Source organism: Pavona decussata, unplaced genomic scaffold (assembly GCF_977016875.1).
Source record: "Pavona decussata unplaced genomic scaffold, jaPavDecu1.1 SCAFFOLD_164, whole genome shotgun sequence".
NCBI lineage: Eukaryota > Metazoa > Cnidaria > Anthozoa > Scleractinia > Agariciidae > Pavona > Pavona decussata.
In genome coordinates this window covers 1,310,526-1,334,544 of record NW_028145575.1, presented here as the reverse complement: position 1 = coordinate 1,334,544, position 24,019 = coordinate 1,310,526, and the positions used below count along the sequence as shown (strand labels likewise).

The window sequence follows — 24,019 nt, the reverse complement described above, 5'->3', positions numbered from 1 at the left end:
TCAGTGATTTTTCTTCGTGGTTTCAATCTCCTTATTCATTTTTACCCGTTACGTCACAATTTGTTCTTGAATTTCCTCTGCGGTCTCACCCCGGTCAGTCTTAATTTTCCTTTAGTCTGGTTTCAACCCTTATTTGTTGCCGTGGTTTCATCCCCACTATTGATTTTTCTCCGGGGTTGAATCCCCATTCTGTATACAGTCGAACCTCCACTAACGGCCACCTCTCCACAACGGCCACCTCTCTATAACGGCTACTTTTTTTTGTCCCGGCGGACAGTCCATACATTAGCTCCTGTTTAAACCTCTCTACAACGGCCACCTCTCTACAATGGCAACGGCCACTAAAGCGCATCCCCAACTGTCAAAATAACCTCTCGACAACGGCCAGTATACAGTTCTTTTTCATGTGTAAAAACCTTCTTCTATAAACTGATGCAGTATTCGACATTTGTTTTCGGAAAATTACGTTTCTGTATCTATTTTAATGATACGTAATTTAATTGTGTGCCATTTATATGCTGCAGTAAGCATAAATTGTCTACAATATAGCGAATGTAGCGAACCTTGCTCGTTTCGTCTTTCCGGTTAGCATTTTGATTCAAAACATTATTTACGTTTTATTGTTTTTTATCTATATATATTATTTAAGATTGGATTGTCATTATAGGCTACAGTAAGCATGAACTTGGCACAATAAACATGTTGTACTTCCCGAAAAAAAAGTGTCATATTACACTCCCACCTCCCCATAACGGCCACCTCCCCACAGCGGCCACTTTCTTCTGTCCCCAAGGTGGCCGTTGTGGAGAAATTCAACTGTATTCTCCGATTCACCCCTATGGTTGACTTTTCTCCGTTGTTTCAACCTTGTTCTCGATTTTTTCCCTTCGTGTTTTCAGCCTCGTTCTTGATCTCTGAACATGCTCATAATCGCTTCCTACTATTCAACAGCAAAATGTTCGACTTCTTTTCGGTCCTTTGTACCTGCAGCTGATTGACGTTTTACACATTCTGAAAATTTCCCGTGAGAAGTTCTGCCATTGCGGGAATTATTCCTTGGACGGATGAGACACGTGACTTTTTAATTGTGTGTGATTGGCTTATGGCAATTTAAATCTGCGCGCCCGTCCGCGCCAAATTTGAATGAGCTTGTGTTCCACACGTGAATGTTTTCAAGGTTGCTGTGAGAAAAATCCGAGCCGGTAAGACAAAAGCTTAATCTTTACTCTCGCTGACACTAGAAGTTGCTCATATTCCGACAGCTGTGGAACGGAGATTTAGGAATTTAGCAGTAAATTTGGGTGCCATGAGCTCCGTGAGACGAAAACTATTCAAAGAAGGTTCAAATTCCTGGGCTCCGGAAAGAATCGGTGAAACGCAAAATAACGACGAAGTGGAAAATGATTCCACAGAACTTGTCGAATACACCGTGGTGAACGAAGGAGATGTTACGTTCAAAGGGCAACTTGTGGAAAATCCGCATGGACTTAAAACTCCGCAAGAAAACGTGTTTCGACGTGCAGCTTCGTCGTTCTCGGAGAAGGTAAAGATGGCGCAGTTAGTTAACATGTATTTAATTTTGCCTTCCCATATAAAGTCAACTATAATAACGTGCGCTTCGTTAGATTGCAAGAAATTGCTGTAAAAAAATTATTGCCGAGTAATTTAATTTTTTAAAACTGATTTACCAACTGAGCACTTCTAAAAGGACTGTTCCACGAAACTTTGAATTCATGTCGACACCGTATAATTAAGCTTAAATTGCTTTTACTCAGATGGTAATCTTCAACTTACGTTCCTTTCACCTTTCTGCGGAATTTTCGAAGTAACCGCTGCTTTTGCATTTAATCGTCATTTTCAGGATCTTAACAAGAAAATTCTGATCGTTTTCGAGGGAAAGGACGAGAGCATTGGTAAAACATGGACGGAATTGAAGCAACTCGAAGACATACAAGTGACGAGTTGTCACAGTACAGATTTGATTTCATTTTGTACAAAAGAAAGATACCTTCTTATCTTTCTAGAAATGTCTTCGGTGGCTGGCCATGCTCAAAAACTGTGTTCTACCGTAAGGTGAGAGCGTACATTTACACGATTTTTTTATTTCGACCGTTCCTTTCATGCGTCCGCTTGAAAACCGGCTGTGTAGCCGAGGGACTGCTGCCCCGGCCCGTGCCACCCACAAAGGAAGGATGTTGGACTGTGATTGAGGGGTATGTGAAGTAGTATTGACCCTCCCTCCCTCTACCCACTCCCCCTCCCCACCACCACCACCACTAACAACAACAACAACAACAACAACAACAAGAACTTTATTTTAAATTTCTTTACATTTTCAAAATTTTCAAGTTGTTGATTTATCACAAACTTTACATATAACCAATGGCTATTGTAATTGTTTTTTTGTGTGGACAGCATGTGCTATGCTGATGACACTGCAGGCTAAAACTGAAAGATGTTTTGGAGATCTCACCAGTAAATAAGAAAAAGAAGTATGCAACAAACATTGCAAAAGTCATTCTTGATTTTCTCATTCCTGACACCTTGGGAATCACTTTTTTTCCCCGGGGGAGGAGGGGGGGGGGTACTCCCAGATAAAGTGACGGGGTGATCATCAAAACTTTTCAAAAGAACCCCTAAAAGTACCAGAATTCTGTTTTGTGGGCATGGTCTGAACAATTTTTACCCCTAAGAGATACCAAATCAGTTAACTGACATGTACTTCCTCTCAAACTTTTTAGCTCAATACCCTAAAAGGTACCACCATTTATACCTCTGACAGAAGTAATTTTAGATTTTAGTACCCTGAAGAGTGCCAAACCATGAATTTTAACCCCTAAAAGGTATGACGATCACCCCCGTCACCTTTATATGGGGAGTCCCCCAGGATCTTTTCGCCCTCTTCTCACTGTCCCTTGAGAAGTCGCCTTAGATTTTTGGTGAGTATTAAAATCAAGACCTAAGACTTCCCATAAAAAAGTCTTTGCCCTGTTCCTCTCACTAAATGGAAACATGGAAAAAATGTTTAAAAGAAGAAGTGACAGTTGCTTCCCCACCAATCAACCCTTCACAACACATCATCCTGGCAATACCAACTCATCTGATTGAATGTAGAGATCTGCCTTCACATCCTCCCACCCCCCTCTCCCCAGTAAAGCAAAGTGGCTTTTCATTTAGTGACTTGATTTTATTCTCAATTCTCCACAGGTATAACCCTACGTCTCTGAACCGCTCTGTGGCCATAATAGGAATCACGGAAGAGGGAAGTAAGGGTATGTAAACAGATGAAACAGACCTGCACTTTCCCTTTGTATTCACTTTTATTCATGTCTAATAAATGTGCCGTTCTTCTTTAATTTTATAGAGGACTTCAGCTCCCATGGAATCAATGATATTATCCACCTACCAGTGACGGAGAAAACAATGAATCAAGTGCTACTGAAGTGGGCTGGACACAAGACATGTGAAGGTAAAAGAAGCATGCAAAAGTAAAAGTGAATTCCATGTGGTATCATGGCAAACACATGGACAGTGCCTCAGGTTTGATAAAATAAGAATGACATGGTGACTCAAATAGGGAACAATAAGAAAGGCCACCACTTCCACATCTTGTACCTAAAGGCCTTTTTGGCACCCACAGTGATGCTGGGATGCCAAACCAAATGGCATAAATTAAATTTGACTTTGACATCACGTTGGAAATGAAGTTGATGTAACACAGTCTCCTAGCACTTCAAGCTGAGCCGCTCTGTATAACTGTACAGCAAGACTTGGTTTCCAATGTTGTGCTTATACTGCTGCATTGAACTTTAAGTTCACAAATAATAATTTTTAATTAGTGTTTTTTGTCATAGATTTATCTTGCAACTGCTGAACCAAGTTTTGCGACAGACAAACCATCTAGTTAATTAATGCAACAGGCCGAAGTGAGCTGCACACCCCCACCAAAAATTCTGTGTAGTATAATCCCTCCCTCACCCCCTTGCCCTTTCTGGCATAGCCTCTCTATGACCACTCAGCCCTTCCTAATACCCCAGCTGGTGTTCAGGAAGCAATTTTCTGACTCTGTCCATAATAGCCTGTATGTCTAACAGGCACAATCAAGCATGCAGAGAGGGATAAGTAGCTCTGCCTTCTTACTCAGCAGTAAAAGTCATTCTTTCTTTTTTGTTATCCTGGCCCGCCTAGATTAGCTTTGCTACCTGCGGTGCCAGGAAATTGTACGTGTATGTATATATACATAATCATCTAATAAAGTTCAGTTCAGATAAGTGGAAAAATAAAGGAAAGGAAGGGGAGATGGTGGCTCTTCATTCGAAGTATTCTTTAATTGAGTTGTAAAACCAAAAACCAAGTAACTGCTCCGGCCTATCATGAAAGACGTAAACATGGGTGCCATGAGCCAGTCAGAATTTGAAACAAATACATGCACTATAACCATCACCAAACGGGGGAAAATGCATGGGAGCCCGGAGTAACTCACAACTGGTTTTGGTTTTGCTTCTCATTGATTGACAATAATTAGTAATGTATGTTTTGTCACTCAAAGCAAACACTCAATTGAAAACCGCTTAGAAGATATCATAAAGTAATTAATGAGCATTAATGTACACTGATACTGTCTCAAAATTATTTTTAATCATTCAAGGCATGCCTTTAACTCCAGAGAGCCCTGAAGACAGGGTTCCAGCAGCCGTTGGATTAAAAGCTTCGGAGATGATAAAGGAGAACAAAGAATCATCACCATCACTTGTAAACTACAACAACAACCCTAATATGTTACCTTCTGTTCAGTGAGTAATCATTTTGTTACAGTTCCATTAATTTTGTAAGCCACTTGTTTTGTTTGACAGCATCAGTACAGTAGCATGGGGGTTGGGCTGCTTGCTACATGTAATTCAACCTGGGTTTGAATCTCAGACTTAACGTTTCTTGGAGTGCCCAAAGAGTATTACCACTACACTCTGCACAGAGGGCCAGCAGCTTGTCATTTATTATTAGCGAGTTTACGCAACAGGACGGCTGATGCAGTGGGATGGCAAATTGTCCTTGTGTGACCAACGACTGACGGCCAAGTTTTCTTGGCTCTAGATTGTAACAATTTCCTACCACTTGTGGTTTCACATTGTCACAGATCAGAGAACATAAGTTTTAGTTGAAAATCGCCTAAAAATGTGAAGGTACTACATGTAACATGTCATGTTAGTCACACAACAATATTTCACCGTCCCCTTCCCTCAGCCGTCCTGGTGCGTAAGCTCACTATTATCAGACTGTCGTCAACTGATAAACCAAAGTGGATTTCTTTTAATGTTCGGTAACATGTTAAAACGAAAACAATTTGATGCCACTGATAATTCTTTAATTTGCAAATGGGAAGTGATGCAATATCCACTGAGAGATTTACCAATCTGCCTGCTACACAGGCTACAATTTTCTTGTATTGGAGCACAACAAAATTGTAATAAAAGAAATTGTGCATTTGAGTTATTTTCCATATTTAATTTTCACACAGACAGAGCTGCAACAGAATTTCTAAGGCAAGCAATTCTGCAACTGAGTCTTCAACTCAACTGCCACTGAGCCAATCAGTGCCCTGCTATCAACAAACTTTCAACAATGCACAGGGTGGTACAAGTAATGGAACCACAAACTCTAGCAGAGGCTTGGCCGATCTCACACAGAGCCATCACACAACAAATGGCAGTGGGCTGCCACAACCAGCTAACAGCCAAGTTGTTTCAAACATCACTGCACTACAGCACTTTGTTCACAGTGGTAACCCATATCAAGATCAACCATCATCTCTGTTTCTGTCCAGATCAGGGCCAGACCACATCCCAATTCACGGTGCGCTTGGCCCTGCCCACCTCACCAGCATGGCAAATTCTGTTTATCCGGCAGAACACTGCAACCAGAGCTACATCTATCACAATATGCCATCGGCTGAGCCAAACAGACAGAGAACCATTCCTCATTTTCTTCCTATCAATCCACCCCCTCTTTACCCAAGCACACATGTTCCAAATACAGGAGGGTTCAGCTCAACTCACGTGGCATCATCAAATGCTGAGCAACCTGCAGCATCAACTCAAGCATCAGCTGATTGCAGTGGTGGTAAGGTAGTCGGCAGTCCTGCTTACATGATAAGTGGTGCATTGGGAAGCAAGGACATGAAAATTACGCTGTTGCATGATGACTTGTCCAAACACAGCTCCAAAGAGCGAATCAGAAGGTAAAACTAAATATTAATTAATTTAACTCACAGTAATTAGACTTTTCTTCAATGTAAAAATCTCACTTGTATGTTAATACTCTTACATGCTTACATGCTTGTATGTCCTAAGTATCAAGTGAAAGTAAAGTGCAGTTATCGAGAAATTAGTATGTTGGAATTCTGCTAAATGTAGCAATGACTTGGTTAACTCCCCAAAACTGTCCCACTACCTGAAAGTGAAAACTGTTTCCCCTTGGATGCTGCAGTTGCTCAGAGGGCGGGGGAAAGGGAGGCATACTCATCCAAAGTTAAAAAGCCTGCAAAAAGGGGGAGGGGGGCACAGGAGGGGTGTAACAGTTTGACTTAAAGGGTAAGTGAAGTCAGCCCATGAAACATGGTAATCAACATACAATGTTGATAAAAATATGTTGTGACTGCTAGCTGTTCAACAATTGAAAATAATGTTGATTAGCAAAAGAAAAACTTCTTGAAACAGATGATCATGACACCAAAAGTCCAGACATTCTTCAACACTTTAATACAACAAATTCTAAATGATCTTGAACCGTGTGTCATCAGCTTAATGTCCGTGACAAGCATGAAAACATAGGTGTAGTATTGTGTAATCCAAAATAGGACACATTTAAAAAATCTTTAAATATTTAGAAAAATGGAGAGTTCTACTTGCCATTAAAAAACTAGCACATGTCACAGAAACTATCAACCAATTAAAAGGATAAGTTAAAAACAACTTCCCACTGTTAGACTCAACATTAGAACTTAAACTTCCTTCACTAGAGAACGCATCAAGGAGAGTTGTGATCAGCTGCGATTCCTTTTACCAAGTGTGGCTGGGAAAAAATCTGATATGGCTTCGGTAAGTTATTGTAGCTGATAGTATACAATATTTTGGCAATAGTATATTATTATAGTGGTAATAGGAGCTCTAGGGCTTATCAACAAAGGTCCAGAGAAGTTCATTAACTGTATATACCAAGCCACATCAACATCTGGGAAGTCCAAGAGATCACTCTCCTTGGAACAGCCCACATATTGCACGAGTACTGTCAATCAAGCAACATCTTCCCAATGGTACCTCATGTCCATAGGTGGGACAAGGCCCTACTGGACAAAAATCAGGATGCAAAAAGAATTTTGATAATTATAATAATCTTATTGAGGATGGTGTTATTATTCAGTGAGTGACACAGGCGCACTTGGAAAAAGGAAATCCGAGTGCTCCTACCAGGAGTTGAACCTAAGATCTTCCGATTACTAGTTCAGATATGTTCTACCACTGAGCTACAGGAGACTCATGGGAGCTAAGGCCATTAAGCTACGTTCATGGGACAAACACCCTGCATACTGATATTATGCAGAGCAAGGATTCATCAAGAAAGGGAAAGGGAAAGGAACTGTCGAGTGAGTGGTACGGCAAGTAGGAAGTTCACATGTTCCTGTTCCCTTTAGCCCTAGCCTCCTACAAAAACACTTGTCTGCGACAGCTCAATAGCATTACATTGTTCAAAATTTCCTGATACACTAAAGACTCCAGAAAAAAGGACAGTCCTCTGAATATTCTCATTTCTTGTCACACTGTAAACTAGATACTCGAAATGACGGTGAAGTATGTTCGAATGGTGAAGGAAAGACTGCCTCCGTCTGTGCTTCAAGAGGTAACTGTGTCATTTGTAAGTACAATGCTAGCCTGCTTTTTAGTGTCAGTGACAATTATCATAATACAAAATAAGATAAGATTCAGGTCATAAATTTGGTCTTTAAGCAATTTCAATCTGGCCAAGCCAAACAGTAACTGTTAAAAGTTGTCCACAGCAAAATGTCAAGAAGGCAATGACTTTATAAATACAGGATTTAACCTTCTTCAAACAACCCACGTCATACAAACAGGTGCATGGGTTGGTTTGATTGTTTTAAACCATGGTCTGTTTACATGTAGCTAGACTTCATTTTTAAATAAGTGGACCAAAGATGCTACATAAAAATTAATGTACTGGATTATGTTTTCATCTTGTTTTAGATTTCACAGAACATCATTGACACTACCTCTGTAATCTCCAGGAAAAGACCAAACAGAGACACGACAGTTAGCGCAAAACAGGGACGGCCGAGGTATAAAGAGAAATATAACCACAGGGAACCCAGGCTTACAAAAGTACTTCAAATAACAAAATCTGCACACGAATTTATCTAACCATAAACTACTATTCATTTAATAAAAGTTTGTAAACATAGAGCGGTTTTCAATTGACTCTGGAAAGTAAAGTAAGTTGGTACTTGCTCTGGTTTTGCTTTACTACACTGTAATTGGTTGGCAAAAGTTGTGCCTCTTGCTCAACCAATAAAAAGCAAGCTAAATTCCAATTGTGACTTGCTTGCATGTGTTTTCCTGTGCTTGGCACTGTTTATATGTACTTGCTGTGGGTTCTGATTGGTTCATTGCATTGTTGTCAAGATTAGCCAGTGAGAGTATTTTACTTTGATTTTGGGTTTTCGACTCTCAAATGAAAACCGCTCTACCACATCAATAACTGTTTAACAAATAATAGTTATGGTTATTTATTAATCCCTCAGTTAAGTTTGTTTGCATTCCTGTACAAATCATTAAAAGCACACCTTGATTTACAAAAAAAAAGTTCTATTCTTACATTGCTGTATTTACAGAATTCACTACAGGGTTAATTTTGAGCTGGTTATTGGCATTCAGTTGACTCTATTAAAGTGGACACCTCCCTCAGGTGGACACAGTAGGTTGGTCCCACCTGGCCAGATTCCAGTGTGTAACTTAACTCTCTTTAAGACAAATACCTCTCTAACATGGACAGCTGAAGTTGGTCTAGAAAGTGCCTTCCTTTATACAGTCATATAGCTCTTGAGAATTCATTGTTTTGTAATTAAATCAGTAAAACCTCCACAATTCATAACTTTTCAATACTATTTCTAGACTCACACCCACTCCAAATGTTCACGAGGGAGCACCAAGATTGCCTCATCCCTTACAGCCATTCTACATGAGGCCGGCACCATTTCAAGGCAAAGCTCCAACAATAGTCACTACTACAGGTCCCATGTATCTACCACACCTGCATGTCAGGCCCAGTCATGAGCACACACAAATTCCTGTACAGCAGCAACAGCAACAGCATCATGTTCATCCCTCTGACCCAGGTAGCTTCAGGCCAGCGACTTCACCTCCATCTGCATTCAACAGCTGCAATACAGCACGAAACATCAGGGGTGCTAATGTGATGCAACATCTTCCACCACATGACCACAACACGATAAATATCCACCAGGAATGTAATGTACCACACACCTCATTTCATTCCAAGCACCCATACCATGGGAACCATCAGACAGTGCCGCCAAATGGTCACACCTATGACATGCCACAACAGTGGAGTTTCCTGAAGTTACCAGCCATTGGGAACATTTTTCATTCTTTAAGTTCAAGTAATTTGAGCCAGGGAAGTTCAAAGCAAGACTCGTGTGAGTCAGGTACCTCTTCCCCAACTGATTCTTCCTCAATGACGCCGCCGCTGTGGGAGAGCAGTGGAAGCATGATTGGAAGCAGCAGACAAGATCACCCACATCTGGACAGTCCAGTCATGTTTAAAGGTACATCTATATAAACCCAGCTATACATAGCTGCAGCTGGCTAAAACTCTTCACGTCATGAAGCAACTGCTTGTACTAAAACCAAAGACATGGTGCCCATACAGCTGTCAAAGCTATAAAGGGGCCTATAACTTAAGCTGACTTATTGAGAACCTTGCAATTCATTCACTCAACTACATGCAGTATCATGGTTGTATTTAAAACATATTATTACAGATTCTATCTTTACGACTGTCTTTAAGTATAATACAGTCATCTACATGACTTTGTAATAAAACTGTTATTATTAAAGAGCAGATGAGAGCATTGCATAGGCATGGGACAATGGTATGATTAACAAGTCAAAAGCTTACAGCTACTGTGGTAATCTTTGTTGGAAAACGAGTCTTGCAAAGAAAAGCCATTTAGTTTTGACAGAAGTTTACATGAAAAAGCTCAGCCAATAGAGTGGCTTTTAATTGAGTGCCATACATGATTACTTTGGTTAGCCAATCAGAACACGCTACACAAGTGTTGCCAATCACAACAGATGCAAACACTGTACAATGAACCAATCAGAACTGGAAGCAAATATATGTAACTGATGATGTAAGGCACTGGAAAATGCCGACAACCAAGTCACAATTGGTTTTGATTTAGCTTCTCATTGAATTGGTTGAGAAGATGGTACAAGTTTTGGCAATCAATCACAGCACACAGTAAAACAAAACCATAGCAAACAGGAAATTACTTTTGACACTCAATTGAAAACTGCTTGATCAGCTATATTTTATTATATGTATGTAACATTTCATGTACTATCAATCAATGATACAATGTAAACAGTAACAAAATCTTTACCTATTGTCAGAATTAATTAGTATTTAGCTATATTCCAGTGATAGCTGCGTCTTAATTATTATTGTTGTGGTTCTCTGATAATTTTAATATTAATCGTAAAATATAAGAAAAAAAGATGCAATTTATATTCATGTAAATTAATGTATTAATAACAGATTTGGATCACTACGTATCCTTCTATTGAATGGATGGAAACTTTGGATTTGGAAGGATTTGAATTACAAATTACATTTGACACCATTCGCCACCTGCTAGCAGGATCAAGGCATTGATATGAAATTGCTGTTGACAGTGATGACACATTTTATTGACTATGACTCAAGCAGCATGCTTCTCTATCAGCACACTACCCAAGTTCATTTAAATCAACTTAATTTTTAATACCTTACAATGTACTGCTGCATAATTGGGAAAACCTTAGAAGCATCCTACAGGGTTGGATTTCATTTGCCAAATAATGGTGTGATGGTGTCACTACCCTCATGGTATTATCCATTCACTTTTTAACAATCGCTGAGTATAAGGGTAACAAGTTTCAGTATAAAAGTCCTTCTCATCAGATCTTTTAAACTTCATGTAACTTTCAGTAGTGAGTCAGTATGTCTATTAGGGATTTTAAGCGACAATAACAGCAAAGCAATGCAATGTCACTTGAAAATAAAAATTCATGTTACATGTACTTGGAATGAACTACTTCCTTATTGTTCCAATTCATTCAACTTGTACAATGTGGCTGAACTATCCAGGAAGAAAATTGGTAGCAGTGGCATTGAAGTTAAGTCAAAGAATGAAAAAATTAACTATCATGACCTTGAACTTGGTCCTTTTACATTATTTTGCCAAGGACAGCAAAGAAATGTACCAAATTTGTAATGCAGGTGCAGGGTCATTGTTTTTGTCATGAAATGAACTAAAACTGTCTTGTGACATTCTTTGTTGTCGCTACAGTAGCTGCTTTAAAACTCCCCCATATTTGCTGCAAAAGCTGGAGAGAATCCTCTAAAGTCTAAATTAATTTGCAACTTCAAATAATGTCTTTTCAAAGAAAACAATTCTGGGTGAATACAGTGGGAGAGGGAGTTGTGAAGTCCAAACAACAACTTTATTGTGGAATAATTAGTAGGAAATTACACAACTGAAGCCTAAATACAAAATTATTTTGATAACATGGCAAAAATGCACCAAACCAAACACATGTCTCTCTGACATAAGGTTATATTATGTAAAAAATGGCTGGTTCCACAAAAGTTTCTTTAACATAATATAATTTATAGATTAAAGGCAGATTTTATTAAATATGTATATATCCTGGTACATCATGTCAGAGGTTGAAGAGAATTAGCCTTTTAGGCTTTTTTCATCACAAAATAAAGCCTAGAAGACCCACAGATTGAGAACAGACCACAAATTTATTGAAAGTGATTCTAAATTACATGTATATCTTCAGTCAATATTTAAAGTAATTTTTTTTCTGAGCCTCACATATGTACATGTATAAGTTTAAGTCAATCAACGATGTTGCTTCTTGCACTTCAAAGATAGATGCAATCATTACTATAAATTATTGTTAATTGTCAATGTTGTGTTACAGACTTGATAATAAAATTCCAGTAGTTTAAACACATTATTTATAAATGTATTTTTATATTTGGATGAGAAAAAAGTTCACATTAAAAAAAGTCTACATTTAACTTAATTACTAATAAGACTTTACACTGTCTAATCCAAACATTTAATTAATAGAAAACTTGACAATAAAAGCTTGCAATTTTATCATGTATTCTTGTTGTGAACTATTTTGTTGATGTTTATGATGTAATTTAGTTGTTACTGGATTGTACAAATTTGTACAATAAATCAACATTTACTCAATCTTTTATTTAGTATTACTGGGTGGAGAAGGGGGGAAGGGTATCTCTTATGGATTCGCCACTGAATAGCTACAATATTTAAATAAATTTTGTTAACCTATTCTAAACATCCAAGCAGTTAATTAAAATCTTTTTGACAAGGAGTGTCTTCCAAACTATTTAATAGCAGCTGCTGTAGTAGGTGATCCAAAAGTGCAAGTCAGTATTTTTAATCTAGTTTTACCAAATGAATAGATTCCATTTTTCCTTGCATCATCACATTGACTCAGCCAAGTATTAAACATTTGACTACTGTACACATGCAATATTTTTTTAAAAAATATTTTAAAACCTAACCTTTATTTCAGTAGGAATTTGACTCCAAAATATCACGGCATGTCAGTCGCTTTGTGATTGATTAGCAGGTTTACCTAAAACACGGAATCCGGAATCAGGACTAAAAAAAAACAAAAATGAAAATTCGTCGACACTAAAATTTCAACGAAGGTTAAAGTCACTTTGGAAACAGTTTTTGTAGCTTTTGGAAAATTGTAATATCAGTCAGGAGCCCAGTGAAATTTTCAAAACTTTCCCTTAGATTTCAATTGCTTAGGCAGTTGAGCCACTCATTTGGAATAAAGGTTCCCAATCTTCAAACGTACTCTTAAATACCCCCACACCTCTTCCTACTCAATAATGTTTCCTCCTGCCATAGCAAGTAGAAAGACAATGAAACGTAACTAGAGAAAAGAGTCAGTGTTGCGTTTATCACTCATCAACTCTTCGCAAGAGTCACTGCCTTTAAATAATAATATAAAAAGTCTTGAAACAAGTCCGTATGGGGGTGGCTTAGATTTCATCTAAAAAAAAAAGCTTCGAATTGGCACTGACCCTGGATAGACTGCGGGCAAAGTTATTTATTCATTTATCAACTCATCCGTTCGATTGTTTGTTCGTTTATTTATTCATTTCCTTCGTTCCTTCGTTCACTCACTCGCTCATGGTTCTGTAATGCCTGCCGGCATACATTTGTACGTTCAATCATGTATGCATGTATTCATTTATGCACCTTTTTACAAAAGAGAGTCGAGCTGCCGGTACAAAGGAAACGTTTTATGTCGATGGCCTTTTTAGAAAAACAGTAAGAACTTCAGGAGCCTGTGAACGATTTCCCATAATTTAGTTAGGGACTGTCTTAGAATACTAACACAATAGGCTTAACTACACTGCTGCAATTGAAATCTTAGGCAAACTTTTAAAAATTTCCCTGGGCTCCTGACTGATATTATAATTTTTCAAGAGCTATAAAAACTGTTTCCCAAGTGACTTTAACTTTCGTTGAAATTTTCATGTCAACAAATTTTCATTTTTGTTTTTTTTATTCCGGATTCCGGATTCCGTGTTTTAGGTAAACCCTTGATTACCTACTGTTACTGGATTTTTATTGGCAACATTTTTTAGCAAATGTTTGCTTCCTTTTCACGTTACAACAAAGTTCTAGCTTATTTATTTTTGGTTGAGGTCACTTCTAATGATCGTTGTTTTCATCAAACAGTTTTATTTTCCTGTGAAAATTCTGAGCTGTTTGTCCTCAACTCACCAAACCTCATCGGAAAACTTTGTTGACCAGTCACTGTACTCTATACTGTAATCATGTGATTGCACCCCTCAATGACGTCACTCGTGTATCTGTACTCTAATATAATCATAAGCTCCTCTAGACCAATCAGAATGTGCGTATTACACTGTTCATTGTAAAAATACTATTCAATCATATAATATTAAATGTTCATTTTAGGTCTGGCACAGATGATCCTAAATATACCTTAAGGTTTTCAACATTGGACTGAATCAACTTGCAGGGAATAGCTTTCATGTTGAGCCTTTTGTATGCCTCATACCTATGGCATCCACCAAATGAATAGTAATAGTCACCTCCTTCTCTTCCTTTGATCCACAAAACATCAATTGGTGGCACTGTATGTCTCAAATTCTTATTCTGAAAGTAAGATGAAGGTTTCCATCAAGACCAGAACCAAGGCCCAGTTGTTCAAAACCCGATTAAGCTAATCCTGGTTTAACGTGAACTTTGATTCGAGTATATATATATTTACTAATCTGTAAGGATTTGTCCAAAAGAGTTTTGTCCCTTAGTTTGCCCTTAGACTTTCCTTTTCCATTAGCTAAAAATGAGCCTTTAAAATCATTTTTGATAAGCAAGATGAAAACCTCGGCAACTTTTAATCGTGGATTAGCGTTTATCGGCTTTCGAACAACCTGGCCCAGGTTGTTCAAGGATAATATTATAATATTATCAAGCTAACCCAGTATACAGTTTTTGAAGGAATATCAGGGGGTACATTCAGCATGAAATGTGATTAGGTGGTTTTTCTGTGATCTCTGATGATATCATCATCATCATCATCAACATTATTATGGAACTGTGATCAGCATGCTCGCAGACAGGTACAAATTTTTGCAATTGAAAGTAAAAAAAAAAAAAATATTGTAGGAGAGGTTCAGTCGCAATCCTATTTAATTATTAACCCCCAATTTTCTGTTTGGATTCCAATAGCCCTTGCTGAAAGCTTTTCCAGCGTAGTCACAAACCGCGCAAAAATACTTCTGTAGTAGGCACCGTCCTTAAAGAGGGGGAAATTACGAACTTCGACAGGATCCTTTACAAAGTCCCCCCCAAGGGGATGGCCAATGACAGGTGCATAAATGGTACAAATGTAAGCTAACTGCTCAGAAGTGCTCATTAATTAGCTTTTATTTGAATTGTTCTTGTTCAACCATCATCCGCAGCCTCAAAAGTTAGCCGTAGGTTTGAACTTCTGGGCCCAGTTGTTCAAAGCCCGATTAAGCTAATCCTGGGTTATCGTGAACTTTGATTCGAGTATATTTACTAATCCACAAGGATTCGTCCAAAAGATTTTGTCCCTGGTCAGTGTAAAATGCAGACTGCAGACTGCAGACTGCAGACTGGGGGTAAAATGCAGACTAGGGGTAAAATGCAGACTAAATTATAAAGACTATCTTTTTAAAGTTACAGTCAATCCAGGTCACACGTGAACAGTAATTCCAAGAATGAAATGAACATTCGAATTTCTCTTTGTAATGTCCGACGTGTGAATGAAATGTTGGACATCTCTCTGGAAGTCGTTCCGAAAAAGACGCACTAACTGAAAAAAAGATTCAAAATACTTGGGAAACAATTGTTATTCTTGAAATATTCAATTTTGCAATGTAAAGAAAAATTCATAGTTTTTTACTGTCAATTAGCTAGGGAAATTTATACGGGAACTCTGAAATATCGTTAACGATTTTGAAAACTGACATGTAAATTTCAAAACTCCGTTCAAATTTCAAAAATATCGTTCACGCGTGACCTGGGTTGACTGTAAAACACTCGAAGTGATTTTGGTCTGTATAGAAAGTTAATAAGTAAGTGTAGAATTCGAAAAAGATACATGTAGCGTTGTTAGCGAAAAAGGAATTTGAGGCTTGCGAAATAAAACTTAGGATTTCATTGCGTGACTTTTGGGGACGGCGCCCTACTTCTTCCAATACTTTCAAAAAATATTTCTCCATGAAATCGCTTCGAAATAAAGAGAAAAACCGCTCAACAAGATATTTAAATGTTTTAGTTTTGAAAAAAAAAATGCATTTGACGATGTGCTTTCGAAATATATCGGTGAATTTTAAAGTGCGCGGATGGATGCATTTTACTACCGTCCGCCGTGTATTAATTACGTTGTAAACAAACCGAGCACAGAAAACTCAAAAATTCGTATCTCGGTAAATATATGTCCTATCGAGCTCATTTTCGTCTCTATAGAAAGCTGAGTAAATGTAGAATTCAAATATGAAAAAAGATTTCTGTTGCGCAGATAACGAGAAAAGAATTTAGCGATTGCGAAAAAATCGTAGAAAATGAAAACAGTTCTCACGGTTTAAAATGAATGAATACTTTCCGGGATACAACCTGCCCAACTGAACAAAATTTAATTTAATTTAGTCTGCATTTTACCCCTGGTCTGCAGTGTTCAGTCTGCATTTTACCCCTAGTCTGCATTTTACCCGCAGTCTGCAGTCTGCAGTCTGCAGTCTGCATTTTACACTGAACGATTTTGTCCCTAAGTTTTGCCTTAGACTTTTCTTTACCATTAGCTTAAAATGAGCCTTTAAATCATTTTTAATGAGCGAGATGAAAACCTCGGTAAACTTTTAATCGTGGATTAGCGTTAATCGGCTTTCGAACAGCCCGGCCCTCAGATCTCACAAGAAGCAAACAATAGCAAAAAAAATAATAATAATAATACCGCCATTGAAGCTACAAAAGCTGAAGCTTACCTCGATTGTTTTCATGAGTGATTTGACTTTCTCTTCGTCGAGTTCCGGGATTATGGGTCGATTAATGACGTTTATGGGAACCTGATGAATCTCTTGTATTCCAGCTGAATGAACGCTGTGTCCTGAAGCCATCGCTCGCAAAATCGGCTTAATAAAACAGGATACAAGTATCAGCCTTTTCAGAAATAAACATGGCAGCTTCTCCATAATAGCATACTGCGCGTGCCCGGAAGATTGAAATGGAACGAATCACACGAATGGACTTGGAATTTTGGAATATAATTTCTCAAATCAGGGTTGTTGTGTGGATGGGAAGTGAAGCTACAGTAACACTGGATTGTCTTGTGTTACAAAGAAATTTATCGGGAAACATAAGACCTGGAGAGTAAATTGAGTGAATTTGCTCACAAACTGCATGCTGTTAAGGGACCTATACTTATTAACTGATCTTTATTCATATTGGTGAACACACTTGTTACAATCCTGGAAAAAGTTCTCAGTAAACTGCAAAGCTGTGCACAAAAATCCTCATCTGAAGTGTCCTTGTCAACCCGGATTTGTGGTGCCCCTACCCTCCCCACTGGGGAGTCTAAAAAGTCTTTCAATGGAAACATTGCTATAAATCAACATTACATAATTTTGCATGGGGGGGGGGGGGGGGGGAAGGGTGTGAGATGCGCATGCAAATGAAAGTCCGAGTCAGTGAACTTTGCATTAAATTTTTATTTGCATTTCATATGCTCTGGGGCAAAAGAACAAAATTAAATCAATAAACTTTATTTAAGTGTTAATGAATGTGTTTTGCATTACACTGCACTGCACTGCACTGCCGACTGGAGATAATGTAAATGACTCAAATAAACATCACAAACTCAACATAACTCCTCTCCTCAAAAATCCCTACAGGTTACATTTGTGGATCCTCATTTTAAGCAGTAAACAAATAAAAAAAAATAAATAAAAATTAAGAGTTAGAAAAGAATTGGGTGAAAAACAGAAATTGTGTGTGACTTTACTTTGCCTGAGAATCAGAAATGAAAATCAATAGTGCCTGCTAAATTATTTGTGTTTGTGCATGGAATACAAAAACCAAAGAGAAAGAAAAAGAGAAAGTTCATACTCATTTTACTTCTTTGCATTACTTTTTGCACTATTATCTAACACACAAAAAAATATGATACTGTAAACTGAATTCTGGTGTGATGTATATATGCAATAAGTTTTTTTAAAATTTTTTTTTGTATGCAACAGTGTTACCATGATATTTCAAATTTTGTATCCTGCACTTACAAGTTTGTTTATAATTCTCTTACCTATACTAAAAAATGTATGGATTTATTTGTAGCATATTTGAAGAGTCATCACATTTGCCCGTGCAAATGCGCCCACTGTTTTCTGTTTAAAGCAACAGATACAAATGTGAGAACAAATTATGTGCCTGACACTTCAAATGAATCCACTATACAGTATAAGGACATAAAAGGAACTAATTATCAACTAGTAACTTGTTTACAATTTTCATTGTATGATTAGCTATTTCACAGGTTATCTAAGCTGTGGAACAGTTTGCCTTCCCACATATGTCTTGCAAGGGATGTAAATGATTTTAAAGCTAACCTTTGTGATTGTAAATTCGGTAAAAGTGAAGAACAGCTCACCTCCACCGACTGTTGGCCGACAGTCGGGCGACAGTTGGCCAACAGTCGGGCGACAGTTGGCCGACAGTTGGCCAACTGTCGTCCGACAGTTTTTTTCATAGCAGTAACAATCTGTCAACCGACAGACGGCCAACTGTCGGTAATATGTTACTTATCGACTGTTGGTAACCTGTCGGTAAGCTGTTGGTAACCTGTCGGTAGTCTGTCGGCCAACAGTCGACCAACAGTCGGTGGAGGTGAGCTGTTCTTCACTTTTACCGTAAATTCTTAGAACGTTTTTTATAGTTTACAATATTTTTGTAGCTTTTTATGATTGATCTGAATGTAACATACATTATTATATTTATTTATACATGTTTGTATTTAACTGCTAGACGTACCATATTAAAATAAATGATGATGATGATGATCTATTCACATCAAGAAAACCTCTTTGGCTTTGAAATTCAATGCAAGGCTGAAAACAGATTGCTACTTAAAAAACATGACAGCAATGTCTTCAACTTCTGACCATTGTGTCATGGAAAATCACCAGTTTGCTAATCATTCAAGAATTTGCTTCATACATTAGGTGCTTGATCACAAACCTTATAGCACATTTTGAACAAACAAAAGCCTTCATTAATTTAATAAAATGGTGATTTCAAGAATGGCTATGGTACCTATGAAATGAATACCACAGAAATATTCCACTACAAAGAAACACATTTCTGTTTTTACTTTAGCATAGAGAGGATTCACTGATAGTGACAGTAAAAAATTGTGTACTGTGCCATGCGGACAGTCATAAAGGCAATGCTGTTGCGCTTGGCTTCTTGCTTTATCCATAAAAGATTGTAAAATATAGGTGTTTCTCTGCAAAAGTTATCTTTTGAACACATTTCTTTCTTGTTGTCAATATCAGTGAAATTTCATCTGCCTAACATGGCAAGCTTTTTCAGCTCTCTTTCTTTGGTGCTGGCTTCTTGCTCTTGAGCATCACCACAGCAACAAATAGTCCTGAAAGAGAGAGGATTGTGTTCAGCTTTAAACATACTTCAGGCATTTTATTCTCCTATCTGTTCTAAAGCTCCTACATTTTTGCAGTGGAGAACATGCATGTATACACTGGCCATTACTGCTAAATAAAATGTTCTGGAAGAAACACAGGGCAGGCAAAATAGCAAACTTTAGGTAACTGTATTTCTGGCCCCAGTTGTTCAAAGAACGGATAACTTAATTATCAAGTGGATAAGTCACTATCTAGCGGATAAGATGTATTAGTTGTAGTGCTGTTTCCATCCACTGGATAGAGGTATCCACACTTTGAACAACAGGGGCTTGATGTAGGAATCCAGCAAAGGCAGCAAAACAAATAGATTGCAGCATAGGATCCCTGTTTTGTACTACAGTGGAACCTCGATTTTACGATATGGCAAGGGGACAGCAAAATCACATCATTAAATCAGGATTTATCATTGTAAACGAATTCTGGATTTATAAATAGCTTTTGCCAGGATACAGAATGTTTTTAGATCAACGATCCTAAAATCAGGGTTCCACTGTACATGGCATAAGCTCTCACAAGGTAAACCTTCTTCATCCAAACACTTTCCTAGGCAACAAATCAACTGTAAACTATTCATAGAATTTGTCAACAGCCTTGGCTCAAATAGGAATTAGGAAACTCTCTGCCAGAGGAACAACTTTGTGGTTGTGAAATGTTTTACTGTAACAAGTTACAGTGTATCATATTATACAACAAAGTGTGTTGGCAACCAGCCGAACTGAACACAGTTCCCATATTCTGCTATAACTGGAGGCTGCACAATACAAGCATTTGATTGTAGCAAAGACGTCTCTGCAGACTTTCTACACTTTTCAATAGCATGCAAACTGGGTGGAAACTGTTAACTTTAAACCCAGCTGTCCAATAGTAATTATATTTTCAATGCCACAAATTTTACTGCAAAACTACAAAAACCAACAGTTCATTCAGAGCTCATCATTTATAAGACAATTAGTCAATAAATTCAAAAAAACATTTCAAACCGAACATTCCATTGCGAGAAAAAATAATAAACTTCACTTTCACAATAAGAAATGGCAACCCTTTCTCCCATTAACAGAACAGTAGCTGTCGTCCAAATATCGTTTCTTTTTGTTTAAGATCCCAGTAGATTTCATTTCAACAGTTATATTATGTAATTATGTAATTATTTTAATAATGTAGCTTCCTTGTACTGTTGTTCTTATGTAAGTACCGTAGTTTAGTGTGTACTTTTCTGTATGTTCTTGTTATATATATAATTAATAATTAATTGTAAATAAAGAAAACAAAGAAATAAAACCAAATAACACTTGTATCCGACACATGCTTTTGCAAAAACCTGAAAATAGCATGGAACTATACTTTATAATATTTGTAATATACTTGGAAGTGAATGTGAAAGGTCAAGATGACTGGAAATGAAAGAATTTGACTGGTCATCTCTATTCTGACTAGACATTGTCCTTTGACTAGCTTTTATAATTTTCAAGCCCCGAAATGATACATGTATGTAGGTAATGATCAATGATTAATACAATCATTTCTCCATGTAGATAAATTAAACTGAGCCACAACAATGGCCATGCTACCCTCTTATGCTTGGTTTTCATTTGCCCATTTTGGTCTGGGGGTATAAAATGGTCTTTGAAAATGAAGAGTCTCAAAAAATATTAACAGAGACTCGAATTCTCAACATGTGAAGTTAGCATCTCAGAAGTTTGTGCTCGCTAGAATTTGGACCATTTCGAACTCTCAAATTTTGAATATTTGAGTCTCAAAGTCTCACAAATTGTCGAGCAAGATTTCTATTAGTAGCAGTAAACAACGAATACAACACCGCATGAAGAATGACATCCTTCTTTTTGGTACTTTTGACTTGAAAACTGTCCAGCACTCAGCACCTCTCAGTCCCAGGCTTGGATTTTTTTGGTTGTCTCCGGCTCGAAAATTTTGAAAACACTTGGATTTTAAAACAAAGGTCTCGCAGTCTCACAAAGTCTCAGATTTACCATTCTATATTCCTTGGTCTAAACGTTGGTGACCATTATACTTTGCTTTCTACCATGAAGTCATTAGGAACTTTAAGATACGACAACTACGGACTACAAACTACGGACTACAGACGAGACGTTATTAGAACTGGAACAAGACAAGTGTGCTCTCACTTCCCACCGTTGCAAGCTAGCAACAGTGTTTAGTCGGCGAATTTCTGGTACTGTGATCAAGGTGAGTACAGAGTCATAAAATCTTGTACGAGAAAAGAAAGTTTTAGTTAGAATGTGGACTGAGGGCTTTATGATTTCTATGACGTACACAAGAAACCACATTGGAGCAATTTCAAGCGCTTTTGAACTCCAAAAAGTGAAAAATTTACAGCTAAATCGTGTTTACTGATTTTGAATGCCAATTTGTTTTTACTTTTATTTATACGAGAAACAAATCTTACGAATTAAACACTCTCTTTGCATTTTCTAGACGGAAATGTCTTTTCCCCAAGTGGAAAATTATGTAAAAAAACAGTTTTTTTTGCGTTTGTACTGAAGTATTTTGCAAGGAAATTAATTAAAGTATTTTGAAAACAAGCTATTAGAAATTGATTGCAGTAGTGCATTTACCAATTTGTAGTCATCAAACAGTAGTTTAAATTATTCTTCGTTGATTATTTCGTCCACTAAAGAGTAAACAAGGGCATTTCGAACCTTTCCAGAAGATATTCTGGACGCAAAATATGAAAAATGAAGCGAGCTTTTTCCAGAGATTACTTCGCACTTTCAGTTCGTAGTCCGGTGTTTGTAGTCTGCGATCTTAACTTTGTATTTTCATGTCACTCATTGTGTGATTGGCCCAGTGCTACATGGTAAGAAAACCTTCCAACCGTAGTCCTTAGTCGCTGTATCTTAAAATTCCTATTAATAATAAGCTTCATGTAGCTGGAAAGAACAAGGTAAATTAAGAATAAAGGACAATATTTATTACCTATTATTCCTAGCAGTACAAGACCAGCAACGATGGGGATTATAACAGCATACAATCTTGGAAGAAATAATCTCTGGATGGCATGATCTTTTTCCACAAATGGCTACAAAAATAGAAAACGAAAAATCAGTGGATTATTTAGCATGACCAATCTAAACAACATTTCACTTTAAATTCTGATAGTAAAATGCTTATAACAGTATATGCCTTGTCTGACTGAAATGCTTTGCTTGGATTTGCGGAAATCGGATTTTGTTTGAGTTAACAGGGAGTTTGCTTTGACCAAGTTTGCACTAGTGGGGCTCAATCTACTGTAAACACACCAAATGTTCAAAAGAGAGGGATTCAAGACTGGATGAAATGAAATCCCAACAGAGACATTGTGCAGTTCCAGAAAAATTCCATAACCACCCCATGGAAGGTTATTGGAAATTCCTAGGGGGAGGGGGGTCTTAGAAGCCAGAATTTTAGAAGCAAAGTATGAAGTTAAACTGGAATTTCCTGGGGGGAGGGGGGGGGTACAAAACAAAAAACCTTCCATGGGGGGAGTATGGATATTTTCTGGAACTGCACATTCTATATTTTACTGTCCTAAAATTGCTACATGGAAAGTTTGAAATTCAGAAGGAGGACATGCATTGACCCCCAATGGGACCTAAAACAAACGTTTTTAAACTGTTCACACCATACCCCCTGGCTTCCCCCCAGCCCAGTCCCCACAAGACTCCATAATGGATGACAAATGTCATGACAACTTAAATCTCAGTGAAAAAATGTGGAACGACTTTTCGCCAGCATGACATATTTTCTAGCTGATTTACTTCTAAGAAGAATTGAAGCTTTTTATCCAGGCTTTTTGGCCTCGCGGAAAGCCTCAAGTAAGCCAAAATAAATTTGATCAAGCTAGTACGTTATACTGCATCAAAAGTATGGGCCGTGTTAAAATTTAAGTTTAATACAGTAGTACAGAAGAAGGAACTTACTAGCAAAACCACCCATATCGTGTAATACACAAATATGAAAGCACTAACGAGCATCATCCCGTATCCAGCGGCACGATCCGTCCCCGTAGCCTGCAAGAAGTAAAAAAAAAAGAGATTTGAACAAAACAGAACGAAGAACTTTAGACGTGCACACGCATTTGGTGAAGCTGTTACTAAAAGCCGATTCATCTCGGTGCGATTAAATGACACGATGAATCAAATAAAGAAATTTTCTCTTCAAAAATACCTAACGTACCATTTTAGAAGGCTCAGAAGCTCGAAAATATTGAGTAAAATAGACGAAACGTAGCGCTTCGTGAGACGACAGATCTGCAAGAAACTGTCACGCCAAACCCTTTGGTCAGCGGAACATCAACCGGAAGCGGAAGTTTGAAAGTCGAGCGTCTGGTTGTAAACAAACTTTTGTCTAGAATGTCAAAGAAAACAAAGAACTCCGCTAAAAAATGAATACA

At 37.7% G+C, this 24,019-nt stretch overlaps 3 protein-coding genes across 5 annotated transcripts; 1 reads left to right on the top strand and 2 right to left on the bottom strand.

The window, feature by feature from the left end:
• The first annotated feature begins 1,138 nt into the window (after window positions 1-1,138).
• LOC146464412 (uncharacterized) lies at window positions 1,139-11,906 on the top strand. 2 transcript variants are annotated; one of them, XM_085129898.1, is made up of 10 exons: window positions 1,139-1,543; window positions 1,862-2,073; window positions 3,208-3,272; window positions 3,365-3,469; window positions 4,649-4,793; window positions 5,516-6,235; window positions 7,016-7,094; window positions 7,825-7,893; window positions 8,256-8,347; window positions 9,180-11,906. In XM_085129898.1, the coding sequence occupies exons 1-10, from the start codon at window positions 1,307-1,309 to the stop codon at window positions 9,865-9,867; spliced, it is 2,412 nt and encodes an 803-aa protein (XP_084986024.1). In that variant the 5' UTR covers window positions 1,139-1,306; the 3' UTR covers window positions 9,868-11,906. The 2 variants fall into 2 exon arrangements, with proteins under 2 accessions (XP_084986024.1, XP_084986023.1); XM_085129897.1 differs by having other exon boundaries at window positions 7,825-7,908.
• A 2,025-nt stretch (window positions 11,907-13,931) lies between these two features.
• Window positions 13,932-18,348, bottom strand: LOC146464411 (sulfiredoxin-like). Of its 2 annotated transcripts, XM_085129919.1 has the most exons (3): window positions 18,213-18,348; window positions 16,900-17,046; window positions 13,932-14,542 (listed from the first exon to the last, which is right to left on the bottom strand). In XM_085129919.1, the coding sequence occupies exons 2-3, from the start codon at window positions 17,029-17,031 to the stop codon at window positions 14,333-14,335; spliced, it is 342 nt and encodes a 113-aa protein (XP_084986045.1). In that variant the 5' UTR covers window positions 17,032-17,046; window positions 18,213-18,348; the 3' UTR covers window positions 13,932-14,332. The 2 variants fall into 2 exon arrangements, with proteins under 2 accessions (XP_084986045.1, XP_084986044.1); XM_085129918.1 differs by lacking the exon at window positions 18,213-18,348 and having other exon boundaries at window positions 13,933-14,542; window positions 16,900-17,134.
• On the bottom strand, window positions 17,599-23,953 carry LOC146464410 (dolichol phosphate-mannose biosynthesis regulatory protein-like). The gene is made up of 4 exons (XM_085129922.1): window positions 23,803-23,953; window positions 23,547-23,636; window positions 22,564-22,666; window positions 17,599-19,556 (listed from the first exon to the last, which is right to left on the bottom strand). Exons 1-4 carry the CDS (start codon window positions 23,803-23,805, stop codon window positions 19,495-19,497), a joined length of 258 nt encoding a protein of 85 aa, XP_084986048.1. The 5' UTR covers window positions 23,806-23,953; the 3' UTR covers window positions 17,599-19,494.
• Window positions 23,954-24,019: the final 66 nt, after the last annotated feature.